Below are 22,339 nucleotides of genomic sequence, written 5' to 3'. Positions count from 1 at the left end.
ACTGGCCTCCTCTGCGTTCTGCACATTAACCCATCGCAGATCTACAACACACACACACTTTACTGGCCTCCTCTGCGTTCTGCACATTAACCCATCGCAGATCTACAACACACACACTTTACTGGCCTCCTCTGCGTTCTGCACATTAACCCATCGCAGATCTACAACACACACACACTTTACTGGCCTCATCTGCGTTCTGCACATTAACCCATCGCAGATCTACAACACACACACACACACTTTACTGGCCTCCTCTGCGTTCTGCACATTAACCCATCGCAGATCTACAACACACACACTTTACTGGCCTCCTCTGCGTTCTGCACATTAACCCATCGCAGATCTACAACACACACACACTTTACTGGCCTCCTCTGCGTTCTGCACATTAACCCATCGCAGATCTACAACACACACACTTTACTGGCCTCCTCTGCGTTCTGCACATTAACCCATCGCAGATCTACAACACACACACACTTTACTGGCCTCATCTGCGTTCTGCACATTAACCCATCGCAGATCTACAACACACACACACACACTTTACTGGCCTCCTCTGCGTTCTGCACATTAACCCATCGCAGATCTACAACACACACACACTTTACTGGCCTCATCTGCGTTCTGCACATTAACCCATCGCAGATCTACAACACACACACACTTTACTGGCCTCATCTGCGTTCTGCACATTAACCCATCGCAGATCTACAACACACACACACACTTTACTGGCCTCCTCTGCGTTCTGCACATTAACCCATCGCAGATCTACAACACACACACACACTTTACTGGCCTCCTCTGCGTTCTGCACATTAACCCATCGCAGATCTACAACACACACACACTTTACTGGCCTCCTCTGCGTTCTGCACATTAACCCATCGCAGATCTACAACACACACACACACTTTACTGGCCTCCTCCGCGTTCTGCACATTAACCCATCGCAGATCTACAACACACACACACTTTACTGGCCTCCTCTGTGTTCTGCACATTAACCCATCGCAGATCTACAACACACACACACTTTACTGGCCTCCTCTGCGTTCTGCACATTAACCCATCGCAGATCTACAACACACACACACACACACTTTACTGGCCTCATCTGCGTTCTGCACATTAACCCATCGCAGATCTACAACACACACACACTTTACTGGCCTCCTCTGTGTTCTGCACATTAACCCATCGCAGATCTACAACACACACACACTTTACTGGCCTCCTCTGCGTTCTGCACATTAACCCATCGCAGATCTACAACACACACACACTTTACTGGCCTCCTCTGCGTTCTGCACATTAACCCATCGCAGATCTACAACACACACACACTTTACTGGCCTCCTCTGTGTTCTGCACATTAACCCATCGCAGATCTACAACACACACACACTTTACTGGCCTCCTCTGCGTTCTGCACATTAACCCATCGCAGATCTACAACACACACACACACACACTTTACTGGCCTCATCTGCGTTCTGCACATTAACCCATCGCAGATCTACAACACACACACACTTTACTGGCCTCCTCTGCGTTCTGCACATTAACCCATCGCAGATCTACAACACACACACACACACTTTACTGGCCTCATCTGCGTTCTGCACATTAACCCATCGCAGATCTACAACACACACACACACACACACACTTTACTGGCCTCCTCTGTGTTCTGCACATTAACCCATCGCAGATCTACAACACACACACACTTTACTGGCCTCCTCTGCGTTCTGCACATTAACCCATCGCAGATCTACAACACACACACACTTTACTGGCCTCATCTGCGTTCTGCACATTAACCCATCGCAGATCTACAACACACACACACTTTACTGGCCTCCTCTGCGTTCTGCACATTAACCCATCGCAGATCTACAACACACACACACACACACTTTACTGGCCTCATCTGCGTTCTGCACATTAACCCATCGCAGATCTACAACACACACACACACACACTTTACTGGCCTCCTCTGTGTTCTGCACATTAACCCATCGCAGATCTACAACACACACACACACTTTACTGGCCTCCTCTGCGTTCTGCACATTAACCCATCGCAGATCTACAACACACACACACACTTTACTGGCCTCCTCTGCGTTCTGCACATTAACCCATCGCAGATCTACAACACACACACTTTACTGGCCTCCTCTGTGTTCTGCACATTAACCCATCGCAGATCTACAACACACACACACACACTTTACTGGCCTCCTCTGCGTTCTGCACATTAACCCATCGCAGATCTACAACACACACACACACTTTACTGGCCTCCTCTGCGTTCTGCACATTAACCCATCGCAGATCTACAACACACACACACTTTACTGGCCTCCTCTGCGTTCTGCACATTAACCCATCGCAGATCTACAACACACACACTTTACTGGCCTCCTCTGCGTTCTGCACATTAACCCATCGCAGATCTACAACACACACACACTTTACTGGCCTCCTCTGCGTTCTGCACATTAACCCATCGCAGATCTACAACACACACACACACACACTTTACTGGCCTCATCTGCGTTCTGCACATTAACCCATCGCAGATCTACAACACACACACACACACACTTTACTGGCCTCCTCTGTGTTCTGCACATTAACCCATCGCAGATCTACAACACACACACACACTTTACTGGCCTCCTCTGCGTTCTGCACATTAACCCATCGCAGATCTACAACACACACACACACTTTACTGGCCTCCTCTGCGTTCTGCACATTAACCCATCGCAGATCTACAACACACACACTTTACTGGCCTCCTCTGTGTTCTGCACATTAACCCATCGCAGATCTACAACACACACACACACACTTTACTGGCCTCCTCTGCGTTCTGCACATTAACCCATCGCAGATCTACAACACACACACACACTTTACTGGCCTCCTCTGCGTTCTGCACATTAACCCATCGCAGATCTACAACACACACACACTTTACTGGCCTCCTCTGCGTTCTGCACATTAACCCATCGCAGATCTACAACACACACACTTTACTGGCCTCCTCTGCGTTCTGCACATTAACCCATCGCAGATCTACAACACACACACACTTTACTGGCCTCCTCTGCGTTCTGCACATTAACCCATCGCAGATCTACAACACACACACTTTACTGGCCTCCTCTGCGTTCTGCACATTAACCCATCGCAGATCTACAACACACACACACACTTTACTGGCCTCCTCTGCGTTCAGCACATTAACCCATCGCAGATCTACAACACACACACACTTTACTGGCCTCCTCTGCATTCTGCACATTAACCCATCGCAGATCTACAACACACACACACACTTTACTGGCCTCCTCTGCGTTCAGCACATTAACCCATCGCAGATCTACAACACACACACACTTTACTGGCCTCCTCTGCGTTCTGCACATTAACCCATCGCAGATCTACAACACACACACACACTTTACTGGCCTCCTCTGCGTTCTGCACATTAACCCATCGCAGATCTACAACACACACACACTTTACTGGCCTCCTCTGCGTTCTGCACATTAACCCATCGCAGATCTACAACACACACACACACACTTTACTGGCCTCCTCTGCGTTCTGCACATTAACCCATCGCAGATCTACAACACACACACACACACTTTACTGGCCTCCTCTGCGTTCTGCACATTAACCCATCGCAGATCTACAACACACACACACACACTTTACTGGCCTCCTCTGCGTTCTGCACATTAACCCATCGCAGATCTACAACACACACACACTTTACTGGCCTCCTCTGCGTTCTGCACATTAACCCATCGCAGATCTACAACACACACACACACACTTTACTGGCCTCCTCTGCGTTCTGCACATTAACCCATCGCAGATCTACAACACACACACACTTTACTGGCCTCATCTGCGTTCTGCACATTAACCCATCGCAGATCTACAACACACACACACACTTTACTGGCCTCCTCTGCGTTCTGCACATTAACCCATCGCAGATCTACAACACACACACACTTTACTGGCCTCCTCTGCGTTCTGCACATTAACCCATCGCAGATCTACAACACACACACACTTTACTGGCCTCATCTGCGTTCTGCACATTAACACACACACTTTACTGGCCTCATCTGTGTTCTGCACATTAACACACACACTTTACTGGCCTCATCTGTGTTCTGCACATTAACCCATCGCAGATCTACAACACACACACTTTACTGGCCTCTAAGTTCTGCACATTAACCCATCGCAGATCTACAACACACACACACACACTTTACTGGCCTCCTCTGCGTTCTGCACATTAACCCATCGCAGATCTACAACACACACTTTACTGGCCTCCTCTGCGTTCTGCAAATTAACACACACACTTTACTGGCCTCATCTGCGTTCTGCACATTAACACACACACTTTACTGGCCTCATCTGCGTTCTGCACATTAACACACACACTTTACTGGCCTCATCTGCGTTCTGCACATTAACCCATCGCAGATCTACAACACACACACTTTACTGGCCTCCTCTGCGTTCTGCACATTAACCCATCGCAGATCTACAACACACACACTTTACTGGCCTCATCTGCGTTCTGCACATTAACACACACACTTTACTGGCCTCATCTGCGTTCTGCACATTAACACACACTTTACTGGCCTCATCTGCGTTCTGCACATTAACCCATCGCAGATCTACAACACACACACACTTTACTGGCCTCCTCTGCGTTCTGCACATTAACCCATCGCAGATCTACAACACACACACACACTTTACTGGCCTCCTCTGCGTTCTGCACATTAACCCATCGCAGATCTACAACACACACACTTTACTGGCCTCATCTGCGTTCTGCACATTAACCCATCGCAGATCTACAACACACACACACTTTACTGGCCTCCTCTGCGTTCTGCACATTAACCCATCGCAGATCTACAACACACACACACACTTTACTGGCCTCTGCGTTCTGCACATTAACCCATCGCAGATCTACAACACACACACACTTTACTGGCCTCCTCTGCGTTCTGCACATTAACACACACTTTACTGGCCTCATCTGCGTTCTGCACATTAACCCATCGCAGATCTACAACACACACACTTTACTGGCCTCCTCTAAGTTCTGCACATTAACCCATCGCAGATCTACAACACACACACTTTACTGGACTCCTCTGCGTTCTGCACATTAACCCATCGCAGATCTACAACACACACTTTACTGGCCTCCTCTGCGTTCTGCACATTAACCCATCGCAGATCTACAACACACACACACTTTACTGGCCTCATCTGCGTTCTGCACATTAACCCATCGCAGATCTACAACACACACACACACTTTACTGGCCTCCTCTGCGTTCTGCACATTAACCCATCGCAGATCTACAACACACACACACACTTTACTGGCCTCCTCTGCGTTCTGCACATTAACGCATCGCAGATGTACAACACACACACTTTACTGGCCTCATCTGCGTTCTGCACATTAACCCATCGCAGATCTACAACACACACACACACACTTTACTGGCCTCCTCTGCGTTCTGCACATTAACCCATCGCAGATCTACAACACACACACACTTTACTGGCCTCCTCTGCGTTCTGCACATTAACCCATCGCAGATCTACAACACACACACACACTTTACTGGCCTCTGCGTTCTGCACATTAACCCATCGCAGATCTACAACACACACACTTTACTGGCCTCTGCGTTCAGCACATTAACCCATCGCAGATCTACAACACACACACTTTACTGGCCTCCTCTGCGTTCTGCACATTAACCCATCGCAGATCTACAACACACACACACTTTACTGGCCTCATCTGCGTTCAGCACATTAACCCATCGCAGATCTACAACACACACACTTTACTGGCCTCCTCTGCGTTCTGCACATTAACCCATCGCAGATCTACAACACACACACACTTTACTGGCCTCCTCTGCGTTCAGCACATTAACCCATCGCAGATCTACAACACACACACTTTACTGGCCTCCTCTGCGTTCTGCACATTAACCCATCGCAGATCTACAACACACACACTTTACTGGCCTCATCTGCGTTCTGCACATTAACCCATCGCAGATCTACAACACACACACACACTTTACTGGCCTCCTCTGCGTTCTGCACATTAACCCATCGCAGATCTACAACACACACACACTTTACTGGCCTCCTCTGCGTTCTGCACATTAACCCATCGCAGATCTACAACACACACACACTTTACTGGCCTCATCTGCGTTCTGCACATTAACACACACACTTTACTGGCCTCATCTGTGTTCTGCACATTAACCCATCGCAGATCTACAACACACACACACACATTACTGGCCTCCTCTGCGTTCTGCACAATAACCCATCGCAGATCTACAACACACACACACTTTACTGGCCTCATCTGCGTTCAGCACATTAACCCATCGCAGATCTACAACACACACACACTTTACTGGCCTCCTCTGCGTTCTGCACATTAACCCATCGCAGATCTACAACACACACACACACTTTACTGGCCTCCTCTGCATTCTGCACATTAACCCATCGCAGATCTACAACACACACACTTTACTGGCCTCCTCTGCGTTCTGCACATTAACCCATCGCAGATCTACAACACACACACACACTTTACTGGCCTCCTCTGCATTCTGCACATTAACCCATCGCAGATCTACAACACACACACTTTACTGGCCGCCTCTGCGTTCTGCACATTAACCCATCGCAGATCTACAACACACACACACTTTACTGGCCTCCTCTGCGTTCTGCACATTAACCCATCGCAGATCTACAACACACACACTTTACTGGCCTCATCTGCGTTCTGCACATTAACCCATCGCAGATCTACAACACACACACACACACTTTACTGGCCTCCTCTGCGTTCTGCACATTAACCCATCGCAGATCTACAACACACACACACACACACTTTACTGGCCTCCTCTGCGTTCTGCACATTAACCCATCGCAGATCTACAACACACACACTTTACTGGCCTCTAAGTTCTGCACATTAACCCATCGCAGATCTACAACACACACACACACACACTTTACTGGCCTCCTCTGCGTTCTGCACATTAACCCATCGCAGATCTACAACACACACACACACACACTTTACTGGCCTCCTCTGCGTTCTGCAAATTAACACACACACTTTACTGGCCTCATCTGCGTTCTGCACATTAACACACACACTTTACTGGCCTCATCTGCGTTCTGCACATTAACCCATCGCAGATCTACAACACACACACTTTACTGGCCTCCTCTGCGTTCTGCACATTAACCCATCGCAGATCTACAACACACACACACTTTACTGGCCTCATCTGCGTTCTGCACATTAACACACACACTTTACTGGCCTCATCTGCGTTCTGCACATTAACACACACACTTTACTGGCCTCATCTGCGTTCTGCACATTAACACACACTTTACTGGCCTCATCTGCGTTCTGCACATTAACCCATCGCAGATCTACAACACACACACACACACTTTACTGGCCTCCTCTGCGTTCTGCACATTAACCCATCGCAGATCTACAACACACACACTTTACTGGCCTCATCTGCGTTCTGCACATTAACCCATCGCAGATCTACAACACACACACACTTTACTGGCCTCCTCTGCGTTCTGCACATTAACCCATCGCAGATCTACAACACACACACACACTTTACTGGCCTCTAAGTTCTGCACATTAACCCATCGCAGATCTACAACACACACACACTTTACTGGCCTCTGCATTCTGCACATTAACCCATCGCAGATCTACAACACACACACTTTACTGGCCTCCTCTGCGTTCTGCACATTAACACACACTTTACTGGCCTCATCTGCGTTCTGCACATTAACCCATCGCAGATCTACAACACACACACACTTTACTGGCCTCCTCTGCGTTCTGCACATTAACCCATCGCAGATCTACAACACACACACACACTTTACTGGCCTCTAAGTTCTGCACATTAACCCATCGCAGATCTACAACACACACACACTTTACTGGCCTCTGCATTCAGCACATTAACCCATCGCAGATCTACAACACACACACTTTACTGGCCTCCTCTAAGTTCTGCACATTAACCCATCGCAGATCTACAACACACACACTTTACTGGACTCCTCTGCGTTCTGCACATTAACCCATCGCAGATCTACAACACACACTTTACTGGCCTCCTCTAAGTTCTGCACATTAACCCATCGCAGATCTACAACACACACACTTTACTGGCCTCCTCTGCGTTCTGCACATTAACCCATCGCAGATCTACAACACACACACTTTACTGGCCTCCTCTGCGTTCTGCACATTAACCCATCGCAGATCTACAACACACACACTTTACTGGCCTCCTCTAAGTTCTGCACATTAACCCATCGCAGATCTACAACACACACACTTTACTGGACTCCTCTGCGTTCTGCACATTAACCCATCGCAGATCTACAACACACACACTTTACTGGCCTCATCTGCGTTCTGCACATTAACCCATCGCAGATCTACAACACACACACTTTACTGGCCTCCTCTGCGTTCTGCACATTAACCCATCGCAGATCTACAACACACACACTTTACTGGCCTCCTCTGCGTTCTGCACATTAACCCATCGCAGATCTACAACACACACACACACTTTACTGGCCTCCTCTGCGTTCTGCACATTAACGCATCGCAGATGTACAACACACACACTTTACTGGCCTCATCTGCGTTCTGCACATTAACCCATCGCAGATCTACAACACACACACACACACTTTACTGGCCTCCTCTGCGTTCTGCACATTAACCCATCGCAGATCTACAACACACACACTTTACTGGCCTCCTCTGCGTTCTGCACATTAACCCATCGCAGATCTACAACACACACACACACTTTACTGGCCTCCTCTGCGTTCTGCACATTAACCCATCGCAGATCTACAACACACACACACTTTACTGGCCTCCTCTGCGTTCTGCACATTAACCCATCGCAGATCTACAACACACACACACACTTTACTGGCCTCTGCGTTCAGCACATTAACCCATCGCAGATCTACAACACACACACTTTACTGGCCTCCTCTGCGTTCTGCACATTAACCCATCGCAGATCTACAACACACACACACTTTACTGGCCTCATCTGCGTTCAGCACATTAACCCATCGCAGATCTACAACACACACACACTTTACTGGCCTCCTCTGCGTTCTGCACATTAACCCATCGCAGATCTACAACACACACACACTTTACTGGCCTCCTCTGCGTTCTGCACATTAACCCATCGCAGATCTACAACACACACACTTTACTGGCCTCCTCTGCGTTCTGCACATTAACCCATCGCAGATCTACAACACACACACACACACACTTTACTGGCCTCATCTGCGTTCTGCACATTAACCCATCGCAAAAAAAAAATCAATCATTTTTTGTGTACCTCTGAATGCAATACACATTTAACATTAAATGTAACGAAACCCTAAAGTACATAACGGATTAGAAAAATATAAGAAAAACTAAGACACCGTAATTTTAACAAAAGTACATCAAATGTAAGTGTCACGCAGGGAATTGTGGGAATGTCAATTTAAGTTTTTCGCACAGTAAATTATACAATTACTTGTTCTTTTGCACTTGCAAAAACCTGTTAATTTAATGGTATTTTACTGTAAAATTACATCAAATGTATGGTTAGATCAGTCACAGTTATTCACCGTGTGTAGTACAGAAACTTTGTAAACCAATTAACAGTTTTTCACAGTAGCATTTTTAAAGGTTAAAATCCCGAAGGTGTTCTGCAGTGTACCTCTGATGTAGGAGCTGCCGCTGCTGTCCTCACACACTCTCAGCGCCGGCCGCCGCCGGGTTCTGCTGGCCGGGCCCGGCTGGAGCAGGTCGTACACGTGCTCGTTGTAGATCTCGTAAAACGCCACCCAGACGCAGTACAGGCAGTGTCCGTCATCAGCCGTGACATCGGTGCTGTCCACTGAAGACACGCGAGGGATTACACACACACACACACAGTCACACACACACACACCGCTTATACCTGTCTGGTCATACGAAACACTGGAGAACGACAAGCTGTTGACGGAGGAGTTCGAGCTCCTGCTTCGACTGGATCTCGTGGGTTCAGGATCCTGAGAGAGAGAAGACACACAGGGATTACGCTTTTATTTAAAGATTCAAGCATTTTTCATAAAGTAGGCCTATATTTTGCAACGGTTCATTACAACCTGGATTGGATCAGTCAAAACGCATTATAACTTCAGATAAATCCAATTGTATAGCTATAAAATGTTGAGCCACGGTTAAGCGCATGAAAAGCATAGATCATACGTGGGTTTGTAACTTTACTGCTCTGCCACAGAAAGACACGCACTCGCTTGATTCAAAAGCTTAGTTTTGCTGACTAACATTAGTTTATCGAACTCTTTGTTGAATTATATAATATATGTATGAGTGTATATAGTGTGATTTCAGAGAGATTCGACACGTCTAATTGAAGAGAACATAAAATTAAGTTTCAAAAGAGAGAAGCACGTCCCACTACTTCAGTGGCATGATCATTTATGCAATAATCCTATTAGTCAGTCATATAATTGTTATTCCTTTTTTAATGTATTGAAGTCAGTTATTTGGTGCTTTATGTAAGATCTGTTACTGTGGTAAACGTTACTAAATCTTACATGTATAAAATCAATCTTATATAATCCTCCATATGATGGTTTATGTGCTCGGATTATTTATATTGCTTAAAACAATATCTTCCAAGCCGCTTATACCATATGATGCGGGAGAATGTGTAAAATAAATATGAAAAGGTTAATAGGACATCAGCAGGGAAATATTCTGCAAAAAAATAAAATAAATCATTTCCGTAACGAAAAACTTTCCTGGCTAACCGCAAACAAACGTTACAAACACACGTTGAGGGCCCGTTCCGTGACCCAAACCCCGGCCGGTTCTGAAGCCCGTACCTCCTTGAGTAAACTGAAGAGGGCGGCCTTGGCGCTCTTCTCCACTTTGACTTGTTCCGAGTCCAGCTTCTGCACATCCGCGCTCAGGTACGGCTTCAGGTCGGCGTGCTCGTACTGGCGGCCCGCCACGTGCCGGAACACCGCGTCCAGCGCGCGCGGCAGAACGCCCGGGTCCTTCGGGGAGCCTGCAACCGGTGCCGTCGAAGAGAACATGTGCGTCAAACGGTGCGCACACGAGCGTCAAGCGGTGCGTTCAAGTCAGGCCGTGATCATCACGTTTACAAGTTGAACGCACATGAACGCTAACACAACGTCGGAAACACGAGTGGGAAGCTCGGGATTTTCTTAAAGCCCCGATCATTACGTGTCAGTAGCCACGTTTCCATTACAGATTTGCGCAAAACTTCTGCGTTTTTTTTTTCTAAATATCGATAAAAAACTATTGCGAAATGACGGCGTTTCCATTGACCGAGGTTATGCGACTAAAACATAATTGTTTCCTCTCGTGATAAGTCATTAAAAAAAAAAGGCAACGGACATTGGTAGGTTTATACATCACAGCCGCCGCACTGGCCATTATTATAATTAATAACGGAAGGAGACGTACGCGTGTTATCCAAGCATTAATGGCAAGGAAACGAGCTTGATTGTGGCGTTTCTTTGAGGTTTAGAATCCAGTATTCCTGTAATAATTTTTTTCTTTTATGAATTTAATAAACAACTGTCTCGTATTCTGTCCGAACACACCGCGCATTATAAGTCAAGTGACTGTACAAGCGCAAAAACTGTTTCCATTGCGCGAAATATTTCTTTTTCGAATTGCCTGAAAAACCATAAGAGCGTAAAAACTTTTTTTGGGAGTTTTGGCACTCCTCACTCCGCCGATCCCACAGGACCTCGCAAACACGATCTCAGGAGGACTTGAACACACCGGAGGAGCGAGTGCGATAAGGTTCACCTTGTATGGTGTAGGTTTTCCCAGCATTGGTCACCCCGTAACTGAACACCAGTGCGTTCTGGCCATGAAGGAACTGGTGCACCTGTGAGCTGATGGTGCCGTCGAAGAACTCGGTCTGGGAGCACTGCGGCCCGAAGATCTGCGTTTCAGTACAACAACATTTAAACCCTCATCCTCCCCTCACGGGCCAAAGCTCAACTGAACACCTCCGCCTGTGTGAAGCTCAACTAAACTCCTCCGCCTGTGTGAAGCTCAACTGAACACCTCCGCCTGTGTGAAGCTCAACTGAACACCTCCGCCTGTGTGAAGCTCAACTAAACTCCTCCGCCCGTGTGAAGCTCAACTAAACTCCTCCGCCTGTGTGAAGCTCAACTAAACTCCTCCGCCCGTGTGAAGCTCAACTAAACTCCTCCGCCCGTGTGAAGCTCAACTAAACTCCTCCGCCCGTGTGAAGCTCAACTAAACTCCTCCGCCTGTGTGAAGCTCAACTAAACTCCTCCGCCCGTGTGAAGCTCAACTAAACTCCTCCGCCTGTGTGAAGCTCAACTAAACTCCTCCGCCTGTGTGAAGCTCAACTAAACTCCTCCGCCTGTGTGAAGCTCAACTAAACTCCTCCGCCTGTGTGAAGCTCAACTAAACTCCTCCGCCTGTGTGAAGCTCAACTAAACTCCTCCGCCCGTGTGAAGCTCAACTAAACTCCTCCGCCCGTGTGAAGCTCAACTAAACTCCTCCGCCCGTGTGAAGCTCAACTAAACTCCTCCGCCCGTGTGAAGCTCAACTAAACTCCTCCGCCCGTGTGGAGCTCAACTAAACTCCTCCGCCCGTGTGAAGCTCAACTAAACTCCTCCGCCCGTGTGAAGCTCAACTAAACTCCTCCGCCTGTGTGAAGCTCAACTGAACTCCTCCGCCCGTGTGAAGCTCAACTAAACTCCTCCGCCCGTGTGAAGCTCAACTAAACTCCTCCGCCTGTGTGAAGCTCAACTAAACTCCTTCACCCGTGTGAAGCTCAACTAAATTCCTCTGCCTGTGTGAAGCTCAACTAAACTCCTCCACCCGTGTGAAGCTCAACTAAACTCCTCCACCCGTGTGAAGCTCAACTAAACTCCTTCACCCGTGTGAAGCTCAACTAAATTCCTCCGCCTGTGTGAAGCTCAACTAAACTCCTCCACCCGTGTGAAGCTCAACTAAACTCCTCCGCCTGTGTGAAGCTCAACTAAACTCCTTCACCTGTGTGAAGCTCAACTAAACTCCTCCGCCCGTGTGAAGCTCAACTAAACTCCTCCGCCTGTGTGAAGCTCAACTAAACTCCTCCACCCGTGTGAAGCTCAACTAAACTCCTCCACCCGTGTGAAGCTCAACTAAACTCCTCCGCCTGTGTGAAGCTCAACTAAACTCCTCCACCCGTGTGAAGCTCAACTAAACTCCTCCGCCCGTGTGAAGCTCAACTAAACTCCTTCACCTGTGTGAAGCTCAACTAAACTCCTCCACCTGTGTGAAGCTCAACTAAACTCCTCCGCCCGTGTGAAGCTCAACTAAACTCCTCCGCCCGTGTGAAGCTCAACTAAACTCCTTCACCTGTGTGAAGCTCAACTAAACTCCTTCACCTGTGTGAAGCTCAACTAAACTCCTCCGCCCGTGTGAAGCTCAACTAAACTCCTCCGCCCGTGTGAAGCTCAACTAAACTCCTCCGCCCGTGTGAAGCTCAACTAAACTCCTCCGCCCGTGTGAAGCTCAACTAAACTCCTCCACCCGTGTGAAGCTCAACTAAACTCCTCCACCCGTGTGAAGCTCAACTAAACTCCTCCACCCATTTGAAGCTCAACTAAACTCCTCCACCCGTGTGAAGCTCAACTAAACTCCTTCACCTGTGTGAAGCTGAACTTGTAGACCTGTTGACCGATGCCCTTCTCGCTGCTCTTCATGCTGGCGGATCCTTTAGGAGCGTGAAGAGAGATGTTCTCCGAGTCCTCCAACACAACACAGCCCTGAGAGGAAAGAGGAAGGGGTGGTTAATTAGGATTACATTTCTGAGCATAAACATCTGCAAAGTTACGACGCTAAAAGTTCAAAGCAAAAAAAAAAAATTTTTTTTTTACAGAAATCATTAAAGCGGTGGTAAAAAGCCCTGTTCACAAGATGTAAAATAAATCTCTGATGTCCCCAGAGTGTGTGTGTGTGTGTGTGTGTGTGTGTGTGTGTGTGTGTGAAGTTTAGGCACAAAATACCCCACAGATATTATTATATAGCATGTTAAAGTTGTCACTTTTTGATGGTTTGCAAAAACACACCGTTTTGTGCCTGTCCCTTTAAATGCAAATGAGCTGCTGCTCCCGGCACAGGGGGCGGAGCTACTAGGGTTTGTGACATCACTAACACTAAAATGTACACAAGCCCCATCCCCAGACACGATTTATAGATCATCATGACAGAATATGCTAACCAATGACTAGGAATTATTCAAACATTTGGTGACAAAACGGTTTAGTGACAACATGTTAGGCAACAATGTTTACGGTTACAATACAATGTTTACAAAGGCTACAATAATGACTGGTAAGCTACTGTTTTTATTATTGCTTGAGACAAACTTAAAATTCAAATCAATTCTTGAGATTTGATTTCAAACTTGATTCAATATTGATTAATTTGGATAAATATTAGGTAAAGTAGATGCATGTTAAAAAAAATAAAAAATAAAAACTCACCTAATGCTGTAACATCCAGAGAGCCAATGTCAGCTAGTATTAATAAAAGGTTAAAAAAAAACCTTAATTAAATATGCGTTTTTTACTATAACAACGTTATAATTTTAAACATTTTAAATAATAAGTAAAAATATAATAAATATGTAATAGTGCACATATTTAGCAAAATACTCCACAGCTAATTTTTCTAACAAACTAATGTTCTATGGTCATTGATGGCTTTCCTGAGGTAAATGTAACGTGATGTTCTCTAGCTGATTTATGACGGCTTTCCTGAGGTAAATGTAACGTGATGTTCTCTAGCTGATTTATGACCTCTTTCCACAGTAGAAAAACACTTATTGATCGATATATGAGGCATATACATTTCAGTAAATTGTTCTGTATTGTTCATTTGTGTTAATTTACTATTAACTTGTAGTAAAGAGTAAGAGATGATCGATTCGCTGAGGCGCGATCTGTCACGTCAAATTACCACGCGCCAAAACGGTATTGTTTGATTTTCGTAATAAAATTGACAGAGCTGAGAATTTTCTTCATATCTTGTCTGTCGCTGTCAGTGTCCACTTTGCTTCGCGATTTTTGTCTGCGTGAGAAAATGGATGTGTAGCGTACGTGACAAGTATTAGCTTAGGGAGAGTTGCCAGCCCTGGCCTGGCTAGTGGCTACTAAACTCAACCGTTCAGAGACGTCCTGTTGTTCTACATGTTATCACTTCTTGAGTCTCTCCATCTTTGTCTGACTCCGTTTTGAACATCTAAAACTTTTAGCCTTTTATATTTTCACTTCAGTGTCTCTGAGGTAATCGACACACCACACACGCGAGCCTTGCGAGGGCCGCAGTTAAAGCTCCGCCCCCTGTGACGGGAGCAGCAGCTCATTTGCATTTAAAGGGACAGACACAAAAACTGTTGTTGCTCACCCTCAAAAAGTGACAATTTTAACATGCTAAATAAAAATATCTGTGGGGTATTTTGAGCTAAAACTTCACACACACACACGCCCTGGGGACATCAGAGATGTATTTTACATGACCTTGTGAAAAGGGCATTATGCCCCCCCCCCTCTAAAGTCCTACATTTCCAAAGGCAAACATCCTCATTGAGTTTAACCGCACCTGTTCTTCATTGCTTCTCAGCTCTTCTTCACTGAAAGGCCGAACTTTTAAGTAAACTCGAAGCTGCTGTTGCTCAGGGATCTCAGCGCTCTCGCTCTGCACACACACACCATACAGCGCTATATATATATATAAACAAAGATGGACACTACGTGTTACAAACGGGATTTACAGTCTTATAACCTGTGATGTTATGGAGGAAACTCCAGAAAGTTCTGGAAGAGGCGCATGATGAGGTTCATAAGCCGTCGACTCCATCGCCAACACGGTGTCTTCATTCATATCCATAACCATCGCCATGATTATACGGTCATATAACGGTTATGTTCTTAAAGCAAGTTCAGTTTCACACACTTGAAATCTATGTACGTCTACAGTTTAGAGAATAATAGTTTCAAACCGTTCCAGGCACGAAAACCAGCTTTAATAGCTCAGGTGAGATCTTACCCAGAATGCATTAGCCACACCTGCTCATTAATCAGCTCTTAAAGACATTCAGCACACCTGTGAGTTATTTAGGTGTGGATTCACGTCAGATCACAGGTGCATTCTGGGCTTTTGGGACTAAAAGTTGTAAATATAGTTAGCTTTAAATGTGTGTAATATAATAAGATGGTAGGGTTGTCCGAACACGAAATATTGTCAACACTTTACAATAATGTTCATTGGTTAATGTTAACTAACAATAAGCATAACATTTGTTAGAGTATTTATTAATGTTAGTTAATTAAAATACAGCTGTTGATTGCTAGTTCATGTTAGTTCACAGTATGTTAACAAATACAACCTTTGATTTTGATCATGTATTAGTAAATGTTGAAATTAATATGAACTACGAATAATAAATGATGTAGAAGTATTGTTCATTCTTAGTTCATGTTAACTAGTGAATCTTATTAAGTGTTACAGAAATATTTATATTCTTATAAATGCACATTTCAGGTTTTGTGAGCTGCACATTTAATTCCTCATTAAATGTTCCGCTTTTCACATGAATATGACTTCCACATTCAAGCCGTTTTTCTATTAGTATGACGTACCAATTCATAATACACTTACCATTAATGCATTCAGAAAGCATTAATCTTTAATAAAAACATTTATTAAACTTACTTATGATCACAAATGTATTAAATATCACAATTAACGTTAACCAAGATCAGTGATGCAGAAGTACTGCTCATTTTAGCATCACGGTTAAATAATATTTTTACAAAGACTAGATATAATTTTCACCGGGGAAAGCATTCAGCTTCAGTGATGGTGCTTAAAAACGTCTGTTCATTTCTGTTTAACATCTTGTTTAGAATAAAGAACCCTTAACATCGTACACATCAACACTCATTTCTCAGGTCATGTTTCATTGAATCTCAGGTTTAAAACTCATTTCTTCAGCAGAACAGGTTGAGAATAAATATTGGAACTCATCCACTTTCCCTTTAAGTTTGCTTCAAAGAAAAGAGCACAGTATTTTTTAGTTATGTGCTTGAAAAGATCTATATTCATTTCTCGTTCAGTTATCTATGCTTTTGGTCAGTTTACACTTATCTTAACTCATTAAAACCTTTGCCTCTTATCAACTCATTTTTCAGTGCATTTCATTGAATCGCATGTTTGGCACTCGATACTCACAGGACAACTGTGACTTACTTTGTCGATCCACTTCATAAGACAAGATTCATAAGCTCAGAACTCATGTATAACTTTAAAGAAAGGTTTTGATCCACTTCAAATGTTGACGACTGTACTATAGTGGTTTCTTCTTCAGAACGAGATCATCTATATTGGAACGCAACAACTGCTCCTTTAAGTTTGTGTTCTAAAGAAGAAAACCCATAGATCTGTCTACCAGCTGGAGAACCAGTGGAGTGTGTGAGAATAAACAGCAGAGACCAGGTGTGTGTGTGAATAAACAGCAGAGACCAGGTGTGTGTGTGTGTGAATAAACACAGCAGAGAGCAGAGTTCAGAGGTGCGAGGCGTGTTTATTAAGCGTCTGCGATGGTGACCTCGACCTCGACGCCGGGCTCGATGCTGATGCTGGTGATCTGCTTCACGATCTCGGAGGGACTGTGCAGGTCGATGAGCCGCTTGTGGATCCGCATCTGGAAGCGGTCCCAGGTCTTGGAGCCTTCGCCACACGGGGTCTTGCGTGTCGTGATGCGCAGGGTCTGAGCGGGAGAAGAGGACACACTTTACTCACATAACACTGATCATCATCACCACAGGACAGTCACAGGTCACGCGTTACAAGCAACTCGAGTTACGCAATCAACATTACTTGAACAGTGACAATTAAAACAGTTACTGATATTTAGATGTAAATTTTAAGTAAAGCGAGTTACATCGATTCTACATTTTATTGGTGATTTTACGCTGCACTAGAGAACGCTGTAAACATGAACGGGTCTCACCTTGGTGGGCATCCGCACGGGGCCCTTGACCTTCAGGCTCTTCTCTTTCGCACCTCGGATCAGATCAGCACAAACTACAGAGAACACAAGATTAATGACGACCCTTCCGACACACACACACTCAAAAGTGTTCAGGGGAAAACGGCTCAGAATAGCGTATATTATAACTCATGTTTAAGTCGTACACATGTTATCCTCCTCATTGCCGTGTTTAGCAGACAGGTTATCGTAAACACACACCTTTCTCCAGAGACTTGACGTTCCGGCTGGTCAGTGTGATGCGGATCCGGTGGATCGCGACCTCGGCCTCGACCGGGGCTTTACCGGTGTCTTTAAACGCCTGTAAACACACACGTGCGGTTATTAAACATCTGTACACACTCTCCTATAACACTTACAAACACACACTACCTTTATTCAGAATATATACACTGCCGTTCAAACGCTTGGGATCGGTACTTTTGTGTTTTTAAAAGTATCTTCTGCTCACCAAGCATTTTATTTGATTATAAATACATATAGTAATAGTGAAATATTAATTTCAAATTACTTTCTAATTTGAATATAGTAATTTATTCCTGTGATTAAGCTGATTTTCAGCATCATTACTCCAGTCTTCAGTGTCACATGATCCTTCAGAAATCAGTATATGATTTGATATCAAGAAACATTATTATTGAGCAGTAATATGTAAAAAAAAAAAAAATGGATTGCAAAGTTCAACAGAACAATTTATTTGAAATAGAATATATTGTAACATTATTAATGTCTTAACTGTCATTTTTGATCAATTTAATGCATCCATGCTGAATTAAAGTATTGATTTCTTTCCCAAAAAATAAAATTCTGACCTCAAACTTTTGAGTTTTTTGATGAGCAAATCAGATTTCTGAAGGATCATGTGACACTGAAGATTGCAGTAATGATGCTGAAAATTCAGCTTTGATCACATTAATAAATTACACTTTACTAAATATTCACAAGGAAAAGTTCTTAAATTGTAATATTTTACAATATTACCGTTTTTTATTAACATTTGTAACAATATTAAATATCTTATCCACTCCAAACTTTTGAACAGCAGTGTGAACAAACTGGATTTATCCTTATTTGTTTAAAGAAACTGAGGCTGATCAATACTGTATTTTGCAGATACGATTTATATATTTTTTTAAAGTGCCAAAATTGTAACATACATTTAAGTTTTGTTTGTACTACTTCCTCCTTTACACTGAGGTAACTGATATTATTGGCGTTGGTTGCACAATAAACTATCCAGGAAAAAACTAACGTTAGTAGTAAGTCTGAAATGCAACGGGACTCTTATTTTTGAAATGTTCGTACTCTACTACTGAAGAGATTTAGCAAGGTTATATTACCGTGACTAACACGAGTTTCCAAGTAGGAAATCGGACATTAATGTCCTCGAGTATAACTGGGAAACTTTCCCCCCACAAGTTACATCGCCGTGTCTTTTTGGTAAAGAAGCTCATACATATAAACATCTAGATAGCGCGGACAATATACAGACGCTAAATAAATATAATTTTGGATGTAATAAGACTTAACGTTAATATGCAAGCAAGAATAATCATGTCGTCCTCCGTGACTCCGGTTCTCCACAACACAGCGCCGCCGAGCTCGGAGACCCGACTTCAGAAGCGGACACTTCCGAGAGCACGTGAAGCTAGCGTGTACTAACACTTTTGTTTTCTTTAAACTTTAAGTTAAAACATCATTAAATAGAAAAACAAGCAAACGCTTGGCATAAAACGGTAAATAAAATAATATTCGACCGCGAATCTCTCAGACACCACGAGCCCTCAGAGAGATCACCAGCGCCGCGCTTTTACTCGGACACACACACAGACCTGAACACAGACAACATATGCGACACAAACACGTATGATAATGGTATCATAACTTCAAATTACCATGATTATTAATTCCTGACCGACTTATTCGTATCAACGGCTGAGAAGAACAGCGGTGAGTCAGGAAGAGCAACGGGATCTGAACGCGATCCTTCACGAAAGGGCGGAAACACGGCCTGCGCGAGGTTTTATACGCAGCATACGGGCACTGCGTGACGTCAGCACTTCCGCCGGAACAAGAGCGTTTAGCGGGATTTTTTTATTATTATTTTTTGCTTAGTGAGATCGCCGAGGATGATGGCCATTATTATAACGGATACATGACCATGGCTTCAATACATTTAAATAAATAAAAAATCTATTTAAAAAATAATGAAACTGAACAGACATGTTAATAACATTGTAAATCATAAAACGTTTTTTTTCTTCTTCTTTTTTTTAGCGGGACCACTCGAATAAATGAACGTGGCTTCAATAAATATACATAAAAAATAGAATAGAATCAAAATTAATTTAAAAAATAATTAAACTTAACAGAATTTTTTACATTGTAATTCATAAAACAAAATACACATGGAATGTAATTTTTTCTCAACCTGAATAAACTTTACACACACACACACACACACACACACACAAAATAAACTCTTGGTAAAGTGAGTCCTTCTCGTGTTTATTGATCATTCAGTACTGTGGACAGTATTAACACTGGACCAAATCTCTCCTCTCCTCACATAGCAGCAAAGGTCGTCTGAACACACACACACACACACACACACACACACACACACACACACACACACACACTTCTCATCAGCAACACACACAGCTGCTGCCACCAGCCTGCCTGCCTTCACACACACACACACACACACACACAGATATATATTTATATATATATATGGGATTCTGTCTTAGGCTATACATGTACAACAGTAGTTCGTAAAATACATTAAAGTAAAATATGCATGATTAGCATTAGCCATTAGCACAGAATGGCATTACAGAGACATAAAAAACACACATAATTATGGCTGGAATGCTATTTCATCTATCCATCATCCATCCTCTAAATGATATATATGCACCATATTACAAATACATGAACAATATGGCTCACATAACCCCGACACACACACACACACACACACACACACTCATGTTCTGAAAGCGAGGAGAGGGTCTGTCGCAGCGCAGGGCTTCACACTGTCCTTTAGCAGCATATCCATCAGATTATTGCAGAGCGTCACTCATAAACTGTGATTGTACCAATGAACACACACACACACACACACACACACACGATTGAGCAGCAAGAAATGAACGACTTCACTCGTTTAGAAGACTCATGGAAGCGGATGATTCCTGAAGCTATCACACACACCGTACACGTTTAGTTGTACAATTGCTTGGACACATTTCTTAATGTTTTAGGAAAAGAGAAATCATAAGTGTTGAGAAATGTGTGCTAGCGATTGTAAAACCTGTAGCTGTAGAGTAGCTGTACTCGCTAAAGTGATTTTTGCTGAATTGACCTTTTTTGGCTGAAGCCTCATTTTCCGAGACGCTGACAGTTTGATATTTTGTGCAATAAAGCAAAACAACAACAACAACAACAATAAAAACAACAAATCAACACTGTATGAAGTGTACCTGTAAAAAAATATCACACATATAGCGTTGTGTATGTATGCTTAAAATCTTCTAAAGGCTAATTATGATATCTAAACTAATTTATGAGTTACTTTCACAAAATAAAGGGCATATTATCTTTTTCTGAAAGTGCTATTATGAAGCATACGCCCCGAAGCGGAGGTTCTCTGAACGTTTAAGCTTTTAACAACCTTCGGACAAACTAAATCAAAAAAGACACACACACACACACACACACACACACACACACACACACACACACACACACACACACACACACACACACACACACACACACACACACACACACACACACGTGTCTCTAGCAGTGTTGGGGAAAGTAACGTGTTACAATGTTGTGTTACTCACTAAAAAGTAACTAATTGCGTTACTTATTTACTTTTTATGGAAAGTTACGTGTTACGTTACTTTTGCGTAACGTTTTCTCACCTGGGCTTCTGGTTTATTTTTTAATAACAAAAAAAAAAGTTATATTATTG

At 44.0% G+C, this 22,339-nt stretch overlaps 2 protein-coding genes across 6 annotated transcripts in view; both read right to left on the bottom strand.

The window, feature by feature from the left end:
* LOC306994552 (kinesin-like protein KIF20A) overlaps positions 1 to 16,358 on the bottom strand; it is a 33,276-nt gene extending 16,918 nt beyond the window's left edge. For 2 of the 5 annotated variants that reach the window (XM_079605121.1, XM_079605125.1), the window contains exons 1-7: positions 16,083 to 16,358; positions 15,900 to 15,995; positions 13,943 to 14,062; positions 12,078 to 12,216; positions 11,120 to 11,304; positions 10,189 to 10,279; positions 9,946 to 10,125 (exon numbers count right to left, since the gene is read on the bottom strand). In XM_079605121.1, coding sequence (XP_079461247.1) covers positions 9,946 to 10,125; positions 10,189 to 10,279; positions 11,120 to 11,304; positions 12,078 to 12,216; positions 13,943 to 14,062; positions 15,900 to 15,995; positions 16,083 to 16,199 — 928 coding nt within the window. In that variant the 5' untranslated portion in view covers positions 16,200 to 16,358. The remainder of the gene's footprint in view (positions 1 to 9,945; positions 10,126 to 10,188; positions 10,280 to 11,119; positions 11,305 to 12,077; positions 12,217 to 13,942; positions 14,063 to 15,899; positions 15,996 to 16,082) is intronic. The other 3 variants (XM_079605123.1, XM_079605122.1, XM_079605124.1) reach the window with 3 other exon arrangements.
* A 1,505-nt stretch (positions 16,359 to 17,863) lies between these two features.
* rps20 (ribosomal protein S20) lies at positions 17,864 to 20,404 on the bottom strand. Its single transcript, XM_079604976.1, has 4 exons — positions 20,247 to 20,404; positions 18,553 to 18,652; positions 18,313 to 18,386; positions 17,864 to 18,069 (listed from the first exon to the last, which is right to left on the bottom strand). Exons 1-4 carry the CDS (start codon positions 20,247 to 20,249, stop codon positions 17,887 to 17,889), a joined length of 360 nt encoding a protein of 119 aa, XP_079461102.1. The 5' UTR covers positions 20,250 to 20,404; the 3' UTR covers positions 17,864 to 17,886.
* Positions 20,405 to 22,339: the final 1,935 nt, after the last annotated feature.

This window comes from Phoxinus phoxinus, assembly GCF_949152265.1.
Source record: "Phoxinus phoxinus genome assembly, chromosome: 2".
Taxonomy (NCBI): Eukaryota; Metazoa; Chordata; class Actinopteri; order Cypriniformes; family Leuciscidae; genus Phoxinus; species Phoxinus phoxinus.
This window is presented reverse-complemented; position numbering and strand designations above follow the sequence as displayed.